At 45.4% G+C, this 21,170-nt stretch overlaps 2 protein-coding genes across 8 annotated transcripts in view; one reads left to right on the forward strand and one right to left on the reverse strand.

Annotated features, from left to right (window-relative positions):
- Positions 1–8,083, forward strand: part of B4GALT4 (beta-1,4-galactosyltransferase 4) — a 53,509-nt gene extending 45,426 nt beyond the window's left edge. For all 7 annotated transcript variants that reach the window (XM_070243751.1, XM_023623714.2, XM_070243749.1 and 4 more), the window contains 3 exons: positions 1,743–1,865; positions 4,073–4,177; positions 7,156–8,083. In XM_070243751.1, coding sequence (XP_070099852.1) covers positions 1,743–1,865; positions 4,073–4,177; positions 7,156–7,288 — 361 coding nt within the window. In that variant the 3' untranslated portion in view covers positions 7,289–8,083. The remainder of the gene's footprint in view (positions 1–1,742; positions 1,866–4,072; positions 4,178–7,155) is intronic.
- Positions 8,084–15,036: 6,953 nt separating this feature from the next.
- UPK1B (uroplakin 1B) overlaps positions 15,037–21,170 on the reverse strand; it is a 28,273-nt gene continuing 22,139 nt past the window's right edge. Inside the window, exons 7-8 of the mRNA XM_001500783.7 lie at positions 18,229–18,312; positions 15,037–15,945 (exon numbers count right to left, since the gene is read on the reverse strand). Of these exons, the coding sequence (XP_001500833.5) occupies positions 15,895–15,945; positions 18,229–18,312 (135 nt within the window). The 3' untranslated portion in view covers positions 15,037–15,894. The remainder of the gene's footprint in view (positions 15,946–18,228; positions 18,313–21,170) is intronic.

Raw genomic sequence — 21,170 nt, forward strand, 5'->3', positions numbered from 1 at the left:
CATGGGGTTCTGGCCACCAGGACTTGCTCCATTTTTCTACCTGACTGAATCCTCCCAGGCCCCTGCGCTGCCCCTGCCATGGGCGGCATCTCCTTCCTCAGAACCTGCTAACACTCGCCTCTTCTGTTAGGCTGGGAGCCCTTTGAGGGCAGGGCCCACAGCTGACAGCGTTAGGCAGTTGTCTTGCACACGGTGGACGGTGGTTACTTAATAGGTGACTGCCAGGTCTTCAGGTCTTTAGGAATCCCTCCCCAGTCAGACAGTCCCATAACCATGGCAACAAGTCACTGCAGTGGGTGTCTTGGTCAGTAATAGCTGCCTCCTGAGCACTTTATTTCCTTTTGTTTTACGTTATAATAATACCATTTTCCAGAATTTTAGGTTGAGAGGTATGCGAGTAAATCTATTTCCGTTATGGGTAAGAGGGTCGTCCCCAGCTGTACTCAGGATATAGAAACACAGCTGAACTACACATTGGCTTTGGGGACGCCACCTGTTAGGTGACAAGTCTCTACATGTTTCTTGATCTTTCTTTTTGGTTTCTCTTCTTATCTGGGAGAGCAGAAATATTTAATTGGTCTTGGAACACTTTGAACTGAAGTTCGTTAAAGTTAGAAATCCTCCAAATCTCACATCCTTTTGTTCAGTAACATCCAAGTTGTTAAGCTGCCTTCACGTGCATTTCTGAATTGTTACAGTGTCATATGCAAGGGATGTCTTTATTTTTCCGGTTTGCTCATTTGTCCACCAGTAATCCCCAAGAGCCCTCCAGGATGGGGGGTGTGCTCTGACCTCTTGACCTCTTCTCTCCTCCTTTTTCTTGTTGGTATCCCCACGGCTCCATCCTTCTGCACTCTTCTCACCTACTACACTGTCTTCTGGCAATTTCTCCTTCTACTTTGCCTTCAGGTACCACCTCTTGACAGCTTATTTTCAGAGCTGTATCTGTGGCCTCTCCTCTCTTTTGAGCTTGGACTGTATATCCTTCTGCTCACTTCAAAAGCCACAGGGGTATCTCACATTCACCTTATCCAAGACATAATGTAATGTCTTCCTCTCAAAACCTAATTATTGTTCTGTAGACCTGATTTTTGTGAAGGGCACTATCATCTATGTAGTTGCCCAAGCCAGAAAGCTCAGGGCTATTGAGGTGTGTTGGTTCCTCAGGGAACAAACTCTGAAATGGAGATTTGCATGCACAGAAGTGGAGGTTTGCATATAGAGTGTGTGCAGGAGCTGTCTCCTGCTCTCTACCCTACCCCCTAAAAAAAAGTAAAAGTAGAAGAACAGTATATTTATTAACATACTCATTCATGCCGAACCTGGATGCAGCCTCAGAATCCTTCCTAACCCACTGCCCTTGGCAGCCACTACGATTCATTGGATTGGCATGTGAGATGAAATCTGTCATCCAGATCTGGTGTTATGGCGCACATTTACAGGTACCCCTGTAGACCTCTCCACACGAACATGAAACAATACAGGGAGTGGCACTTTGCTTGGTGAGCAGATGCGAGCACTTGTCTAGACTGAGGAAAGAAGGCCAGAGAGAGAAGGCCAGAGAGGGAAGGCCAGGACCATCGGGAGGTGGATGCCAAGCAGAGTGGATGGATGAAGGAGTGTGGTCGTCCCAGTGTTCCTAGAATGCCGGCCCTGAAACAGGAGACTTCTGAAGTCCCCATGCAGAACTGAAAGGCTTTGTGCTAATGTTCTTACCTTTTCTCTCCTGTCTTTTACTCCAGGTTACGTTACAGCGGATATTTTGGGGGTGTTACTGCCCTAAGCAGAGAACAATTTTTCAAGGTGAATGGATTCTCTAACAACTACTGGGGATGGGGAGGCGAAGACGATGACCTCAGACTCAGGTGAACAACAGAGACAGGTCCCCTTCACGGGGCTCTGCTGTCAGTGGTGGCTCTGGAAACCTACCTTTATGGCTAGTTCCTATAGTTGCCAGTCCAGCAGGTCACAAGGCTGCAGATTTGGGCTTAAAGGGTGGCAGTGGGTGGAGGGAAGGCAGGATGGCCCAAATTGCTCTTTGCCACTGGCAGTTTTGAAATGATGGAGGGTGGTCTTTTCCTGGCTCGTGGGTGTTTGGGGTCCCGAAGTGTTGATAGAGGTCTCTGTGGACTTGTCAGTGGGTATTATGTACTGAGACAGGGTCTCACCAGTGAATGAAAAGTCCCAGACTGCAGGGTATCTGCAAAACCGCAATTGGAGGAAAGCAGCCAGAGGGCCTATCGTAAGCCTGTGCTTTCTCTCAGAGCCGGGGCATCCTGGCACAGTTCCCAGTGTCCAGAGCAAGGAGGGCCAGTGGCCTTCGAGGAGCTGCACACCCTGAAGCAGGCCAAGATGTGCTTCCCTCCTTATGTGTTAGTCAGCTCCGTCCCTGGGGTGCAGCTGCTGGCCTGGCTCCAGGCTGCTGGCCGTCCCCTCAGATCCTCCTGGACTCCTTTCTGCTCTGGAGACTTCAAAGGGAATATGTCTGGCCTCCTCTCTCAGCTCCCTTCCCTGAACTTGGGTTTCCTGGCCAGATAGTTATAGGTATCCCTGTCTCCCAGAAATAAGTAATTTTTCAGGAGCCTGGGGTCCATATCTTTAGACTTGTAATAACAAGCTCTTTCTGGCCATTAGGAGACCCGTTTCCTCCTGCTGTTGCCTTTGGGAAAGGAAATCTCTCAGCTGAGATGAACAGATGTGTGGCTGCCAGAAATTTTCCATTGCTTCAGCATAAAGAAGCCAGGGCTCCCTGCTGGTCTTGTTCCCATGTCTTGGCTGAGAGTCTCTGGAATGTTTCTGGCAGGAGGGAACGGAGTTCCCTGACCAAAGGCTCCATGGGAAGGGCCAGGGTGGCAGGCAGCAGCTCTTCTCAGCCAGCCCATCAGCAGCCTGTGTGGCCGTGGCTTAGGAAGCGGACAGAGGGTGTCTGCTAGATCTCAGGGCCAGAGTAGCACAGGCTCAAGGCAAACAATGTCTGTCATCTTCCCCAAATCCATTTCTCTGCCCAGGTCGGGTGGTTGGTAGAAGTTTGCACTGATCATGTACCCTCACTGTCTTTTTTCCTGCTGCTCCTCAGCTGCAAGGTAGAGGGGAGCCCCAAGTTCTGCTTTCCTTTGATAAGAACATCATGACCTCCAGGGTGGTTCTTGACTAATGCCGTGGATAAGCCAAATGATACGAACATAAAAGTTGGTTGAGATTTATTTACTAAATGTTTATTTACTCAGCACTCTTATTTGCACTTATATATTACATTCAGTTTGCAAAGCATGTTCCTTGTGGGTGATCTCATTTGAGCTGTCAGAACAGCTCGGTAACACCATTCCCATTTTACACATGGGGAAACCGAGACCTGGAATAATGAACTGAATTACCAAGTTTGTAAATAACAAGGTCTAGATTTGAACCTAGGTTCGTGGGCTTTAAAGCTTGTGACCTTAAACGAGCATTACTCTCTTTGTTCAAAGGAGGAAACGCTAAGTAAATTAGGGATCCTGAGAGACTTGATTCTCCTATTCATCATGATGTTTTAAAATATGTATTTTCTCACTTGTTTTTAAAAAATGACAAACTGGGGGCTGGCCCCGTGGCCGAGTGGTTAAGTTCGCGCGCTCCGCTACAGGCGGCCCAGTGTTTCGTTGGTTCGAATCCCGGGCGCGGACATGGCACTGCTCGTCAGACCACGCTGAGGCAGCGTCCCACATGCCACAACTAGAGGAACCCACAACGAAGAATACACAACTATGTACTGGGTGGGGGTGCTTTGGGGAGAAAAAGGGAAAAAAATAAAATCTTTAAAAAAAAAAAAAAAATGACAAACTGTAAATTGACACGTCTCCTGTGTACCCCAGTAGTAAATGTTAAATATGATTCTTTTGTGGACTTACTGCCTGAGGCCCAATATTATAGGAAAATTATTCTTCTTAATACCCAAATAATCAAGCTAGGTGTGACTATGTGTGTGTGTGTGTGTATGTGCATGTCTGTAAATTTTTGTAAATGATTCTCTTTAAGTGTCTAGTGGTAGATAAGTGAGAGAGAATTTTTTTAAACACTTCTATTATTTTTATAGGGTTCAGCTTCATAGAATGAAAATAATCCGGCCAATGCCTGAAGTGGGTAAATACACGATGATCTTCCATACCAGAGACCAAGGCAATGAGGTGAACATAGAGCGGTAAGTGCTGGACTCGTGTGCCTGGCCAGCTGCCTACTTAGTCTCTTCTGTCAATAAGGGCGATGCTGAATTTGGTCCAATGAACCACTTTATTTTGTTCAAAACCTTTTATTAAGGTAATTTTCAAGCAGACATAAAAGGAGAGGGAATGGTATATTGAACCCTCAAGTACCTCCTCCCCAGCTTTGGCAGTTATCAGTTCATGGTCTCTTATCTTTCTCCCATGTTTTTCTCCTCCCGTGCTGGATTCTTTAGAAGCAAATCACAGCATTTCATGCGTAAATGTATATCCTAAATGTATATCCTTAAAGTAAAAGAAGTGTTAAAAAAAGAACCACAATACCATTATCATTACTTAAAATAAAATTAACAATATTCCTTAATATCATCAAATATCCAGTCAGTGTGCACGTTTCCCTGATTATATCATAAATGCTTTTTTTTTTTTTTAAACACTTGGTTTACTCAGATCAGGATCTAGACAAGGTCCACACATTGCATTTGGACCATCTCTCTGAAATCTCTTTTAATCTGTAGGTGCCCCCTCCCTTCCTTTTCTTTTTCTCTTTCAATTTATCTGTTGAACAAACCAGGTCATTTGTCGGATAGCATTTCCTGTGTTGTGGATTTTGCCAGTTACATCCTGGTGGTATAACTTCATATGTGCCTCTGACCTCTGTGTTTCCTTGTAACCTGGGGGGTCTGGAGGCTTGAACAGATTCCGGTACTGTTTTGAGGCAACACTTCATCCATGGTGTGTGTACCTCCTCCTGTGTCACAACAGGAGGTCTGGCTGTGCTTTGTGATGTCAGGATTGATCTGTGGGTTCAGGTGTTGTCAGCTCCATCCACTCATTGTGAGATTCCCCAGCGGTCTTTCACCTAATAATTTTAGCAGCCACTGGTGGGTAATCTTTGCCTAAATTTATTGTTCAATTAGGGATTGCAGAATTCTGGTATTCTGTCATTCCTTCTGTGTTTATTAGATAGATTTCTCTACAAGGAAGGACTTTCCCTCTTCATCTTTGAGTACCCCAGAGTACGGTTCTTACAGAAAAGGCAGAATAAAGGGAAAGAATCAGCATTGATTTGTCATTTTTCAAAATATTGAGTTAATGTTTGCTAGCATCCTTCAGGATGTACTCACTGTTTTTGTTGAGGCTCAGATTGTCTCATCTTTGGCAAATGGGATCTTCTTCAAGCTGACTGCTCAATCCTGTGACGTAACTGCAGTGGTTTTGGGAGATTCTTTCCCTGTGCTCTGGTGTGATGAGCTGCTCGAGCTTGTCCTTCAGCCCCAGGAGCCCTTTCACCACAAGTCCTGGCAGAGAAGCCAGTTCTTTATGGGGCTGTGACTGAAGAATCTACGTCTCTTTGTTCTGTTTTTTCCCTTAAAATTTAAAACAGTATTAAAGGGCTTTTAGCCCTTTTGTTAGAGTCTACATTTTAAAACAATATCAAAAGACTTTTAGTCCAATATTACAGGGCTTTGTTAGAGTCTGTGTTTTAAAACAATATTAAAAGACTTTTAGTCCTTTTGTTAGAGTCTACCACTTTAACAAACAACTATTTCTGTTTTCCATGTGTCTTTTTAGTCTTTGTCCATAGGGGTGCATTTTTCTCTTTAAATTAAAAAAATAATAGTAATAATTATGGGGCCGGCCCCATTCCCGAGTGGTTAGGTTCACATACTGTGCTTCGGTGGCCCGGAGTTTTGCCCTTTTGGATCCTGGGCGCGGACATGGCACCGCTCATCAGGCCATGTTGAGGCAGCATCCCACACGCCACAACTAGAAGGACCCACAACTAAAAATGCACAACTATGTGCTGGGGGGCTTTGGGGAGAAAAAGGAAAAATAAAATCTTAAAAAAAAATTATTAAATAGATATAAAAGAATACCCTATAAATTGTATGAAAAGTTTGGAGATCCCTGATGCCCTGAACACTGGTGTGTCCCCTGCCCACTTTATGCCTGTTACCTGTGTGGCCCTCCCTACTCTCAAACCCTCCCCCGACTCCAAGGGGTAACGCTTTCCTGAATTTTTGTGATAAGTATTGTGATAATTATAATTATTTCTGCTGTTCTTGGTTTTCTTGTTTTCCCATATGTTTGTATCCCTATATACAAGATTGTTTAGTTTTGCGTGTTTTCCATTGTGTATAAATGAAGTGATACTGTATTATTTTCCTCTGACTTCATTTAGCTCAACATTATGTTTCTGATCTTCATCCACGTTGTTACTGTGTCTGAAACGTATTGCTTTTCACCACTAAGCTCCTAGAGACCAGTTCAGTTCACCACCCACTCCTCTCCCCACGTCCCCGGACTCCAGGCCACCGTTACTTCTTCCGATGCCTCCTGCTCTTGGCGTGTCCGTGCGTCTTGCACAGGGTGGTCTCTCTTCCCGAGTGCCCTTTCCCTCACCTTCTTCACTTAGTGAATTTTTCCTCTTGTAAGCCTCAGTCAAATTTACCTTCTCTATGACCCTTCCCCAGCCTCCCTCATGAAGTTAGGTCCCCCCTCCATTACTCCTTCTCTACACACATGCTAACTTTGTTTGAGACTCTTGAAAGCTATGTACCCTCCCTGCCTACAGACAGAATTTTCCCGACAACATTGGAGGGGTCATAGATCCCCTGAAGCTTATCCAAGGGCCTGTTAGCAGTGGATGACGTGTATCACATTGTATCAGTGTTACTTGTACGTTCCTCTGTCCTGTAGTCTGGGGGCTCACTGTGGCAGTGACTCTATCATTGGTCCTCAGGGTTTTACAATGGGGTCTGACACACGAAGACCTGGCTGTCATTGGTGTTCGTTACCTTACATGGAGAAAATAAACATTTTTTGCAGTAGGAAACCCAACAGGTGCAATAATTTACAAAGGTGCTTTTGCCAAAGTTTGTGGCAAGGCAAAAAGCAGTGGAAATATATGTTAAATTCCTGTCTCATCATTCACATATGTTCTTCTTATCCCTAGGATGAAGCTCTTACATCAGGTGTCACGAGTCTGGAGAACAGATGGGTTGAGCAGTTGTGTTTATAAATTACTCTCTGTGGATTATAATCCTCTATATATCAACATCACAGTGGATTTCTGGTCTGGCCCATGACCCTGGATTGTCTGGTGATGTTTGGAAGAATATTTGATTGCAATAATTTTGGCCTAGAGACTTCACCTAGTAGCACACATTAAGAACTTGTTGGAGCTAATTGTTGAGTTGAATTTTTCCTTTTTGTATTTTCTTAGCAGAGCTCCTGGTGATAAGGAATGTAAAACAATGGTAGCAAGACAGCATTCTTAGTTGTTTTGATCATGAGCCTTAAATGTTATGGATACTTGAAGGACTAAGTATAAAAGGACTATTCAAAAGATATGATGAAGGCTACTTGAGAACTCTGATTGAGGGAGGTTTATTTAAGTTTGAAGTGATACATTATGGGATAAAAAAGGCCACGGAGAGTAAGATTGGTGACTGTCCCAGAGAACCAGAATTGTTCTCATCCAAGTGAGAAAGGTACGAAGATATATTTCTATTACTCGTTTATCCTGCGTGGTCATCTGTACAGAGGTGGGTCCCAGATGAGGAGACGGCCACAGAAGTGGGGAGAAAGGTGAAGAATCAAGGTGCAGTGAACTTGGGGATGAAGGGGTGGCGGGACGACAGTGTCAGATGGAGAGGCAGCCGCCGTCGTGCTGGCTGCTGCTGCTGCTGCTACTCTGCAGTGGGTGTCACGTGCCCGGTACGCCTTCCAGGAGTAGCCCAGCAGACAACACATTATCTACTAGTTTTTTAAGCAATTTTGTAAAATGATTTTGTACGTGTAGGATACGAATTAACAGTTTACAAATTACATATTATGTAATAATACACTGAAATTACCTCCGTAGTAAAATACGAAAATGCTTTGGGTGTTCAGTCTTGTTTTTTTTACTGTTTCTCGAGGCCTGCAGATGTCTTCATTTCAGTATCCATAGTCCTAAACAGCTTAAAGACAAAACAAATGAGACGAAGCCATCTCCCTCCCACTCTCCTTCATCCCTCTGTTCCTCTTTCCTGTTCTTCCTGTGTACATCCTCCTGGTACAGCCAGCTCCAGGCCTGTGGCAGGTGCCCCTGCATCTCGTTTCCTGGGCCACATTGTGTTCTCTTCAGCCTCTTGAGCCTGCTCCTTTCTCATGATCAATAATGGGCGCACAGGGCTGCCCGGGGCGCACCTGGTTGGGTATAGGATGGGAAGGAGTGGGGCCCAGGGCTTCAGAAACCTTTGATCTGGAAGGAAGGTCCGGGCCATGGCGCTGAGTCAGGCAGTGGCAGTGATTTGGGAGAGAAGCCACCAGGACGGCTGAGCTTCCTGGCGTGGGGGGCAGGGACGTGGATGACTGAGGAGGGTGATAGGAGATGGATACTGAGTCAGAACAGAAATAAGAGTATTTTGTTTGCATAGGTGAATGGACACATAAATAACACAGATGTGGACGTTCTTAAGCAAGTGTTATGCCACTGTGCTCCAGGATCTCTTAATCCATCGTTACGTGACGCTTTAATTGTTAAACTTTAACGTGAATGAGTGCCATCCAATAAGAGGAAATAATCTTGCCAAACAGGAAGAGGGAAGGAATAGAAGGGCTTGGGGATTCCCAAGAAAGACAGCAGTCACCACCCAAGTGCAGAAGGAGAATTCGAAAGGAAATAGAGGGGCCAGCCTGGTGGTGCAGCAGTTAAGTGCGCACATTCTGCTTTGGTGGCCCGAGGTTCGCCGGTTCGGATCCCAGGTGCGGACATGGCACTGCTTGGCATGCCATGCTGTGGTAGGCGTCCCACGTATAAAGTAGAGGAAGATAGGCATGGATGTTAGCTCAAGGCCAGTCTTCCTCAGCAAAAAGAGGAGGATTGGCAGCAGTTAGCTCAGGGCTAATCTTCCTCAAAAACAAACAAAGGAAAATAGATTTTATAAACATGACAGGTTTACCTAGGGCTGGCCTAGTTTACCTTAAACTCCGTAGGGACAAGTAAAAGCTATGTTTTTTCTTTATTTAGCAAAGAAATGATTTTCATATATTTCCCCGCTTGTACTTCTTCCTCTTTTCTGCAGAATCTTTCTCTAGCCTTCTGTCCCAATTTTCCTTTTTTTTTTTTTATTATTTTTTTCTTTTTCTCCCCAAAGCCCACCGGTACATAGTTGTATATTCTTCGTTGTGGGTCCTTCTAGTTGTGGCATGTGGGACACCGCCTCAGCGTGGTTTGATGAGCAGTGCCACGTCCACGCCCAGGATTCGAACCAACGAAACACTGGGCCACCTGCAGCGGAGCGCACGAACTTAACCACTCGGCCACGGAGCCAGCCCCAGTCCTAATTTCTTAATTGTAATCATATACAGACTGAACTATTGTAATTGCCAACAGCCCATGCCAGGAGTTCCCAGTTTGGAGGCTGTGGGTCCCTGGTCATGGTTGGGGAGGGTAAGGGAAGAGAATAGTGTGTGAAGGAATTTGAGGATCTATATATGAGGACTCAGTTTCTCATTAGGTGGAAACAAAATACAGTGAGCACCATGTGGAAACTCCCTGTGTGTTTTCAGCTATTAACAAGGCATCCGCATTTTTCTTGAAGGTTAGAAAGCGCTATACTATGCCTATTACTATTCTTCAGATAATTTTTTCAACCAAGGTAATGTGCCAGTCATTTAAGTAAATCGTTATGAAACTTCTCAAGCTGGGAGATAATGTTGAAGGCCTTTAGTTCCCTGCTGTGCCACTTTATCTGCACTGGGCGTTGCAGCGCCATGACTGGCTGGAGGCACGTGGCTGCTCCTTGCCCATTGCCGCCATAACCCTGCTCTCCCTCCACAGCTGGGCAGGGGAGTTTGGCCTCAAAGGAACCGAGCTTCCCCCAGTTCCTGCCCTGTGTGTTTTTCCTTATCAATGCCCACAAAGAGGCCATGCTCTTTGAGTATTATAGATATAGATATTGCCAAGGATTCTACGGGTCCAGTCTATTTGGGCATCACAAATACTTAACATGAAGACTGTGCTACTTTCAAGTTTGTATTGATTTTTTCTCGCTTACACTGCCACTCATTTTTATAGTGCCTTAGGGTTTGTGATGTTTTTACACACACTTTATTGATCCAGTGGACTCTTGAGATAAGTAGGGGAGATGAGGAGTGGAGGTTCCGAAGAGGTGGGGGACTTGCCAGAAGTCCCACAGCTAGTAAATGGCACAGTCAGGGTGCTAACTCAGCTCTTCTGACTTCAAGACCTTTACACTATAACGCCTTCACCTGGGCTTCTCTCATTCTTTGAGGGAGTTTTCCTGAATCTGTATCCCTGTCGTACCTCCTAGAGAAGTTTGGGATCTTCTAGGTACCAATGAGCACATTCCGTTCTCATTTGGTCCTTTTCATCTTTTTTCCAAACTCCCTCCCTGGCTTTTCTGTCCTTAGCTCCCTCACTTCCACTCGAGCCCCTGTCAGACAGGTTTCCTGGGGGCCCCAAAGGCTCTGTGAATGGACTCTTCGTAGACGTGAAAGACTCGAAACCTCTGCTTTCCACAAGTCCTATACATAGTCTCTGCCAAGAGCCATTAACGTGTCCCACAAGATAAAGCATGGTCCGGTACATTTCCTAAGTTCTTTTTTGCCAATCACACCCCAACACTTTTTTCAAAAGGTCTGGCCCTTAGTACCTTACATATTTAAGCTAGTGCCACCTTCATTGGTTTTAAGTACACTGAAGACCATCTTACACCTGCCGAGAGGCGTTGATAGATCTCAAAGGGATTCACAAAGATGCGGCTGAGAGGCCCTGCCCCAGGGAGCAAGGCTCCATTGTTCCATGACAACTGTTGAGTTGAAACCTCAAATGAATTTGAACCTTCCGTACGTATGTTGCGGGTGTGTGTAACACTGGACCTTGAAGGAGAGGTTGGTAAATAGTGGAGCATGACGATAATTGAATGCTTGTTCCATATTGATGTTTCCCTGTGTTTTTCACTTTAACTTTCCAGTAGCCCTATAGGTATATATGTACAGCAAAGGGAAAACAGATTCAGGGTTAGTCACTTCCCAAAGTTGGTAAGAGGAAGAGAGAAGATTTGAACCCAGGTCTCTTTTGACTCCTATATCTTGTTTTTTTCCCCTATAATATTACATTATCAGGAGATTTTGAGATTTCTCTGTGAGGGCAGCAAGGGCAGAGATCTCATTTGTAGCTAGGATTCTAGAAATTATACCCAGAACTTGAGATGTATCCATTAAAATGCCTTATCTTGATGACCCTAGTACATTCTTCCACAATCGAGTAGGAGTTTTGCTAAAAAGCTATTACTCACAGCTATTGTTTGAGTGCCAGTAAATTTGGACCAGTATCTTTGGTCATCAAGCTTATTGCAATAAATTGAAGTAAGATGACATTAGTTGGCATGTTCCCTGGGATTATGGGCCAAACAGTTTTTCAGACCAGAGTTATGGTATAACTTCCTGTTGGTATCTCGTACAGGCTGTTAGCCATTCTAATGCACACTTTGTGTATCTTACTGAGCCCTCTCAGTCTCACGTGAGCATGGATGTGTTTTCCAGAAGCAGTTTCTGAGAGGTGAAGTGACTTGCCAGAGTCATGCATAGCTGGGATTTGGGGCCAGGTATTGGACTCCAAAGCTGATGTTCTTAACCACTTCATGGTGACGGACAAATAAACTCACAAATATACAAAGAGAGGAAATAAGGATGGGCAGTTATAGTATGCCCTTCAACCAAAGACCCCCAGGAACACATCTGCAGATAAATAAACTGGGCTTATGACTCACTGCAGTGAGCACGAACACACCATGGGGAGCTGTGACGTGTCTCAGGAAAATGGAATTAGAAGATACCATGGCGTTTGGGTTTGAGTTGGGTCATTTGGGGAGAGTCGAAAGAAGCAGGGTGTGCTCTGTATTGGACACTGTCAAAAAGTGGGGACGATTCTACGATTGTGTGTATCAATACATTTTGTTCACAGGGAGGGACTGGCAGGAGAATAGAGCTGTAATTGGTAAACATGTAGCAGTCGCTCATTTTAGTCAAGAAAGGGTGTGTGGGGCATTTTGTGGGTGGCACAGTGACCTTGTTTCTGTGTGTGCTTAGAATTCTAAAGTGGCCTTGCTTTCCCTCATTTTGTCTTAGTCTCAGAGTGACTTTCTCTGAGGCTGGTGTTCTATGAGATTGTTTGTGTCTACTGGAATACCATGGCCTAGTTGTGAGTGCCAGGCTAGCTTCTGAAGGTCACAGGCTGCCCTTTCTTTTCCAAGAGGAACTCAGGGTGGAGGCCACTAGAAAGTAGGGTCTCATGGCACCAGTTGTCTTTAACCCCAGGATGTGGCTATTTGTCTCCTGCAAAGGGGTGTGTGTGCGCGCACACACGTGTGCATCTGTGCGCGCATGCGTGTGTGTGTGTGTGTGTGTGTGTGTTGGGAGCTGGCTGGGGGTTGAGGGAAGGGTTGGTTGGAGAAGGTCTGGGAACTGCCTTTTTCCAAGGTGACTTTGGATCTCCTCATTGCACGTGGCCACTTGAGCCTTAGGATAAAGATGTCACACACGAAAGCAAACTCAATTGCTTACAGCTAGCCTCCTCTGGGTTTCTTCTTTGATTCAGTCTCGCGTATAGGAGGCGATAAGGATTTGGGTGAGGTGAAGCAGGGAAGAGAAACTAGAGGAAATACTACCTACAGAAGGGGAAAGGAAATTGTTCCATCAATAGAAACGAGAACCAGAAGTTTTCAATTCCTCGACCACAGCCTGGCTTGTCAATCAGATTGGTGGGGGTGGGGGTGGGGAAGAGAGGAGATTAGGTTTTCAAATTCACATGACTATTATTCCTCCTTTTCTTTATGGGTAGCCAGAAAGTACTTGATCTGCTCCTTAGAATAGAAGTTCCTTTTTATTACAGCCGATGTAGGAAAAAAAGCTACAGGGCTGACGATAGGAGCAGTGGGCTTTCAACCTTCAGGGTAAACAGCTTCCCAGGAGGCTGAGTAGCAATCTGGGGAGGAAACGGCCAAGGGAGAGAGCAGAGAGCGTGATGACCCATCTGGTGTTGCAATCCAGTGAAACCTAGCCCAGAGTTCGCCTGACATATTTTTGGTGTTAAGTCATAAGTGCTCTTTGCCCACCCGATAAGCGGGCAGACCAACTGTTGGAGCAGTGGGAAGTTTTCACAAGATGGTTTTGTCTGGGCGTGTCTCGAGCCCAGCAACCTGCCAGCAGCCCAGAGCCAGGCTCCTGCTCTCCTTCCCCTCCCTGCTCTGATGGGGCTGGAGGTGGCTTTGGTGAGGCTGGGCCTGGGCCTCCCCCTGAGCAGCGGCTTAGTCTCACTGTGAGCCCTACTTCCAGTCCCAGAAGCCAGAAGAAAGAGGGGAAGGCTGGGCTTCCAGGGAGGGTGGAGAGGGAGGGAAGCCAGAACTGAAGCTCCTTGCAGCAGGAAGCGCAGGAGTCCTCAACGGCTACACTCTGCAGGGGACTCCTCAGGCCTGGGTCTGTCTCAGTGGAAGGTGTGTCCTCCCCCACTGGGTGCCCGGACATGGTGGATACCTGGCTTCAGGGCCTTATTTGGTTTTGGGAAGAGCAGAGCCTGATCCACATCTACAGTGGAATTTGCATTTTCTATGAAGGATGAGACTGAGGCTCCCTGTAGGAAACTAGCTGGGCAGGGGGCAGGGGGCAGGGGCTAACTGAAGGCCCATTCTCTTTCTAGTTACTTCTTGGTAGAGAAGGCAGGTGATAAGATTTAAGGAGCAGCAGGTGGGCCATGCCCCACAATAGCTCCTTCCTGCTCCCATCCCTGCTGCGTTGGATTCCACCAACTAGAGATCAGTTTCAGTTATCAGGGAAAAATCTGCAGAGACGATTAAGAGTGAGGACTAGTTGTCACTCACCCCTTAGTGTGAATTAGTTTGCAAAAGGCTTTCCCTTAACCTAATTGAGATCAAATCACAAAGAAGGGAATTTTGTAGGTAGAGAGAATTTTGGAGCACGAGGCCCTGGAGGGGAAGGCAGGAGTGGGTCTGGGGCAGGATTTCCTCAGCCAGTGGAGTGCACCAGGGCACTGGAACACCTAGTTAGCAGTGGAAGAAAAAGCCACCAGGACATGAGAGAGTGTGGCAAGGGAGATGGGAGAGAGGGCATTCAAAGCTCTGCCCAGAGTAAGCTCCTTCCCTCTCCGCTCTTCTGGTGGACCCCAGAGAACCTTCTCAGCCAAGCGCAGAAGTCATTGATCGTGACACCTGAAGCTCGAAGCTCTGTCCTGGAGAGACAAGGCGAGGCAGGGGAGGGGCAGGCTGGCTGTGTGTCAGGACGTGCTATCCTGGGAATTGGATCAGGCTGCTGTCCCCGCTTTACCACCTGGTGCCCAGCAGAGGCATGCCGCCCACCCTGCCCACCCTGCTCCTCCCTGTCCCTTCCTGCCTGGGGCTCAGCCTAGCTCACGGGAACCTGGTCAGGGACGTGGGCCTGGGGTATTCCCTGTGACTGAGTTGGCTGGGAGTAGGACCCTGCAGTGACAGGTCCATTTTCTTCATAGGGGACACAGTTCAGCGGTTGGAGTCAGAGATGCTTCCATCGCAGGAGGAAGGGGATTTGAGGAGCAGCAGCTCCATCACCCTTCTGGGCGGAGTACAGCAGGAGGGAAAAGTAAAAGTAAACTTAGAAGCTCCAACCCTTTAACTGCAGGGCAGGGTTCCCGGTACCCAGCAGGAAACACGCCCTATTGCATTTTCCATCTCAACTTTAATACCGGTGAGCCGAGTAAACTCTTCTGTCGGAACAGCCATTTTGTTAATCTCATTTATGACCAATTATGACATAAGTGAAAACGAAAAGTGAACATAATTAAAAGCCCTCTTTATTTATAAGACTAGGCAAACAGATGCTGAGTTAGAAGAACCTTCTTCAGGACCACAGATGGAAACATAGCTCAGAAGAGAAATATTTTGACAATAAACAAAAATCACCACAAATCACCCCTCTAGTGGTTGACTTGCTTCGCTCCTGTTTGAAAGAGTTTTCAAGTTGAGACTGGAAAATATATAACAGGCTCCTGCTTCGTCCCAAAAAGTCCACACACTTTCAATTAATGAGAGATTGAGGTTACTTAAACACTTTTGACTCGGCAATGTCTGAGAGGAAATTTCAACCATTGTTAACTCGAGATTGGGTGTTGTCCTGGAGAAGAAAAGGATCCCGAGGTGGCATTAGAGAATCACTTGAGTCTCTGTAGGTGGGGGCCACCGTGGGACAAAGGCGAAGAAGATGGATGTATTTCAGCAACCTTTTCCTTCCTTCTCACCTGGACAGCCGTCAGCTGACGGAAAGTAGTGAGAAACACGGATTTGCTGTCCAAGTACAGATGCGGCTTGCTGTGAGAACAGGGGTTCCTGTGAATGTCTTTACGCACCCAAATTAAAAATAACCAGAGATGGGAGGACTTATTAGCGACTTTCTAAATTCTTCCCTTCCTACAGTCTGTAAAATGTTGCAGAATCCTAGACCAGGGTGAAGACACTAGTGGTGAGAATTTCAGGAGCCTGAGAGCCTAAAGGAACTCCCTACCAACCGACTGGGTAATTCGAGGAAGAATGCACGTGTTCCCGTGGAGCACAAATGTGGAATATTAGGAGAGTGGGGTTCCAGCACCAAATCCGGAGTCATGGGGGGAAGGTGGTGTGGTGATGACACTTTATGGTTAATATTCAATTCTGCTCCAGTAGAACATGGTACCCAGGAGAACCCAAAACTAGAATACGAAAAACAAACCAAAAAGAAATAAGGAATTGTTTTAGAAACATCTCATACTGGGGGGAAAAATGAAGTTACGTTCATTGAGGCTTAGGTCACACTGGATTTTTACGAGTTATCTTGCCGTAAGCAACATCACAGGGCAGAAGTAATACTGAATCCATCCTGCCACTCAGAGCAGCTTGCTCGTTCTCCCTCCCTGCCCCCGTCTGCTGCACCTAGACTCCCAGTCTGCTGGGCTTGCCTCTCTCAACTCTGTGCTAAACCAGCCCCCTAGGGAAATTCTTCTTCCCATCAGGACTAATTACCTTCCAGTGGAGTCCTATTTCTAGTATGTACCATTTGGGGATACAAGTTTCTTGCTTCTACTATTGAACCTCTCCTCCCAGGGGACTCCCTCTTTTCCCAAAGATGCCTGTGGCCTGGAACAGCTGCTTCTAAAGAATGCGCCACAGAACTCGAGATGGTTGACTCAGACAAGGGGCTGGAATACCGGGGGTCTCTTGCAGATCCGCCATGGAACTTTAACCACTTGGCCACAGGGCTGGCCCCCAAGAATTCCTAATTTTATTAGATGCTGACCTTGAGTACACGTGTTTTGACTACTCTGCACTACAGAAAGGAAGTGTGCATAAGGCGGTTTTGTTGCCTACTGAAATGTGATGGTTGTCTTGAGGAAAAGCACTTGTGTGATTGAGTTGTGCCCTGAACTAGCCAGTTTTTCATGAAATGCAATTTTTACCCGAAAAAATGACTAACAGACAAGCTCTGGTTATTCAGATTGGGTGTTTGGCGGACATTTTCTTGAAAATTTACAAAGTGAGTCTGTCACTTCAAGGAAAACAACTGACAATATTTGTTGCTGATGATAAATTTGAGCAGTCAAGAAAAATCAGAGAACGTGCATCTGTGGTGATGCGCGTGATAGCATCCCCATGCGTGAGGTCTTTTCCAATGTGGTAATATCAAATGTGATGTCTTGGTACTGCATAAAGAAATCAGCCAACATTTGGAAGATATGCATAACACAGTGAACCAATATTTCCCCTATATAACCAATGCATGATGTTATAGAATCATGAATGGATAAAAGATTTATGCAAACTGCAAAACCAACCAAAGTAATGTATTTTAACGTGTAATAGTCTGAATATTTTGTTGACATAGTTTCAGATTCCATATTGCAACTAATCTTTAAGAAACTACTACTTTTCAAGTTTTGTTTGGTACCAAAAAAGAATATTCACAATTATCTTTAAATAAAGCTACCAAAACATTCCTGGTTTTTCAAGTACATATCAGTGTGAGGATAGATTTTCTTCAAATTCTTCAACTTAAGCAACTATTATAGCAGATTAAATGAAGAAGCAAATATGAGAACCCAGCTGTCTCATATTAAAGCTGGACATTGAAGAGATTTAAAATGTAAAGCAAGGCCACTTTTCTCACTATCTTTTTGCTTTGGAAAATAGTCACTTTTTCCACAAAAATATATTGTTAATGTTAACTTGTGATTGGTTTATTATTTTAAATGAATTAATAAGTACTTAAAATAATTCTCTGTTAATTTCCCATAGGGTATAAATATCAGTAGATATAGCCCCATACACAAAAGCTTTTTGGAGTCCTCAATAATTTTGGGGAATGTTAGAGGGTTCGGAAACCAAAAGTTGGGGACTGCTTCCTGAATGCGATGGTTCTTAATCCTGATAGGAAATTAGAATCATCTGGAAAAAATGTTTTTAAAAGTCTGGATCTTGCCCCCAGATCAACTGAATCAAAATCTCAGAGGTTGGGGTCCAGGCATGCTTCTTTTCCCCCAAGCTCCCTCAGGAGGTGTTAATGCTCAGCCAGGGCTGAGACCACTACCCTACCCTCTTGCTGCACATGCATCAGATAAGGTGGGCAGAAGGACAAGGTGAGACTGGTGGAGGCAGCTCTTTGAAAGGGACGAGGCAGGTTAGTGTCAGGCAGGAGCCAGCTAGATAGAGGACAGTCTTTGATATCTAATTGGACCAAATTAATGAGATCTGGAGAGCTGGAGTACAGGCAGGTGCATCCCTGTCGGCCAGAAGAAGGATCTGGTTAGGGCATGTCCTTCTCATGGTAGGGGAAGTTGACTCCCCATCTCCCAAGGGAATCCAGTGTCCTTGCTCTAGTGCCAGCAGCTTCCTGACTAGTCCTCAGGTCTGAGTGTGGCTGGGCTCACCAGGGGGCAAACTCAAGGTCTCTCCTTATCATCGTCTTCTCGGAAGTAAAATAGGTGCCAGGAAATACTCACAGTCCAGCAGAGAATGGCAAATCCAAACCAGGCAACCCCCCAGGCGTGTCGGTTCATTGGTCCAGAGATGAGTTCATAGCAGCCCTGGAGGAGGGGGCGGTTCCCCATCGGTGGGAGAGGAACCAGAACAAAAGATGTCAGAGATGGGTGGGAAAGCTGATTGCTATTTGAATCAATGCCAGTCCAAAGTCTAGTTTAACATAACCAGGTTATTTCCACATCCCTGTGGACAGCCAGGTGTTACCAGTGCTTTGCTAAGGGGATAGAAATAATCCTGTTGAACAACTACTCTATGTCACATTCACTTGTGTCTTTATCATTCAGTCTAACTAACAAAGGTGCTGCTATTTTAGCATAATGGGTTTTTTTTGTATTGAATACATAGACAATGTAAAGTATTCTTAGTAAAATTTGAATTTTTTTCTCCCCCAAGATTTTATTGGTGATTTGTTTGAGGGCGGAGTTACTTTTTGATTTGTTTGTTTTTAAATAAAAGTGCTTCCAGTCTATGAAAACCAGAGGCTTTTTTTTTGTAATTATTAAAGGAACCCCTATGCCATGCTTTCTAAATTCTCATTTGACATCATATTTCAATATATTTACTGGATTCTAGTGAGACTTTGAAGAGCCACAGTGTATGTGCGAAAGAGTGATTGATTTTTTATGCATCGACTCATTCATTCATGTGTGGTCCAGTAAGTTTTCATACGGGGTGCACTCTGTTCTACTCACTGTGCAAAGGGCTGGAGTGATACGCATGTGCAGGGCTGGACCTGCCATTTGAGTGACCTCTCCTAGAGCCCTGGGGTCACAAGAAAGCCTAGGAAATGCCACACCCAGACTGTTTTCAGGAACCACTGAGGTCCAGAGGAAAATGTCCTTGGAGAGCTGACGTTGAAGTTTAGGCCCCACCCAGTGCTACAGGTGGCCACTTGAGGTTCTGTCCTTTCTGGTCTGCCCCAGTCCCTTGTCAGTCCACTTACACGCTCTGCTTTTGCTACATCTGCCCTGACTTCTCTCCCATTTACTCTTCTCCGTCTAAGTTACAGGCACCACCATTCACCTAGATACTCAAATGGCAAAGTTCAGAATTATCCTTAACTGTTTTTCTCTTATCCAACATTAAATACTTAAGCAAAACCTTTTGGGTCTACTTTTAAAATATATCTCAAATCCAAACGTTTAGTACTTCCTGCAGCCACCTCAGTCCACCAGGGCGTCCCTCCAGGATTGCTACTCTAGCCTCCCACCTGATCTCCAAGAGGCCTGAGGCCACTCTTGGCCTCTCCTGCTGGCTTCCACACAATGCCAGAGGGATGCTTATAAGACATAAATCAGATCACTTCACATTGCTACTCCAAAAAATGGCTTCCCACCACCCTTAAAATGGAATTTTAAGTCCTCACGATGGCCCGTGAGGTACTGTCTGACATGGCCCTGCTTCTCTCTGTGACCCCAGCTTCCACTAACAGAGTTTCACTGTAAAGCTAATGAGCTTAAGCTTCAGGACTCCTTACTTGCAAGACCATTTCAAGGTCCTGTGCGTAATGCTGTATGTGTATTGTTTTGTTGTTTTTCCTAAGGAGGAACCCTACAAATCTTATAAACTTCAGGCCCTACAAAATCTGGGTCCATCCTTGCCTTCTGCTCCTCCTTCACTCATTCTGGTCTTGCCATACTGATCTCCATGATGTTCCTCCAAAAAGCTACGAGTGCTCCCATTTCAGGGCCTTTGCATTTGCTTCTTCCTTTCTTTAGAACTCTCTTCCCCAATCTTCCAGGGTCTCATTTCCTCACTTAATTCAGAACTCTGTGCAAAAATCATCTCAACAAAGCCTTTCCTGACAACCATAGAGAAAAATACCCTTTCCCCATCATTCTTTTTTTTTTTTTTTTTAAGATTTTATTTTTTCCTTTTTTTCCCCAAAGCCCCCCGGTACACAGTTGTGTATTCTTCGTTGTGGGTTCCTCTAGTTGTGGCATGTGGGACGCTGCCTCAGCGTGGCCTGACGAGCAGTGCCATGTCTGCGCCCAGGATTCGAACCGACGAAACACTGGGCCGCCTGCAGCGGGGCGCGCGAACTTAACCACTTGGCCACGGGGCCAGCCCCCCTTTCCCCATCATTCTTTATGTATTTACTCCGCTTTATTTCTGCTCATGGCATTTATCACTACCTGGAATTTACCATGTATCTGTTTGGTAACTTTGTTGTCTGCCTCCCATACTATGGTGCAAGCTTTACAAGGGTGGAGATTTATCTTGCTCATTGTTGAATCTCTAGAACCTAGAACATGTGTCTGGCACAAAGTAGGCACCTAACTGACATTGATAGGATGAATGGAATGTGATAAGAAGTAATGATTACAAGTGTCATCTGTGACACACTTGACGGTTCACAAACCCTCCTACATCCATTACTCACTTGAGCCTCCTGACCATCCTGGGAGGTAGTCATTTGTCTAAAAATATGTACATGAGCCCGCCTATGCCAGGTGCCAGGACTGGGCTGGGCATGCAGCTACGACAACGTAGAAATGGTTCTTGCCCTCGCAGAGCTCTCAGACAAAGCCCAGTTTTTTCACCTTTTCTCATTTAGTGCTTTTTCATAAGTGAAGTGGTGCTGAACTTGATCTTCCTTCATTCCATCATAATGTTCTTGAGGTGGAGAGATCAGAATTTGCACACAGTATTTCTGGGGCAGATGGCCCGAGATGTAAGAATGCCCATATTTGCATCTCACATGCTATGTGAGGTTCTGGTTGATTTCTATTATTTCCACACTTATGATGGCTTCTCTAATTTGATTAGCCTCCATTTGTACAATGTAGATCTTGAAAACCTACAATATGGATGTGAAAAAGAGAGCCATTTGCCCACCTACCAAACATTAATTGATGCTTGCTTTGTACCAGGCATTATGCTAGGTGTTGAAGATACAGAA

The sequence above is a fragment of the Equus caballus genome, chromosome 19, assembly GCF_041296265.1.
Source record: "Equus caballus isolate H_3958 breed thoroughbred chromosome 19, TB-T2T, whole genome shotgun sequence".
NCBI classification, from domain to species: Eukaryota; Metazoa; Chordata; class Mammalia; order Perissodactyla; family Equidae; genus Equus; species Equus caballus.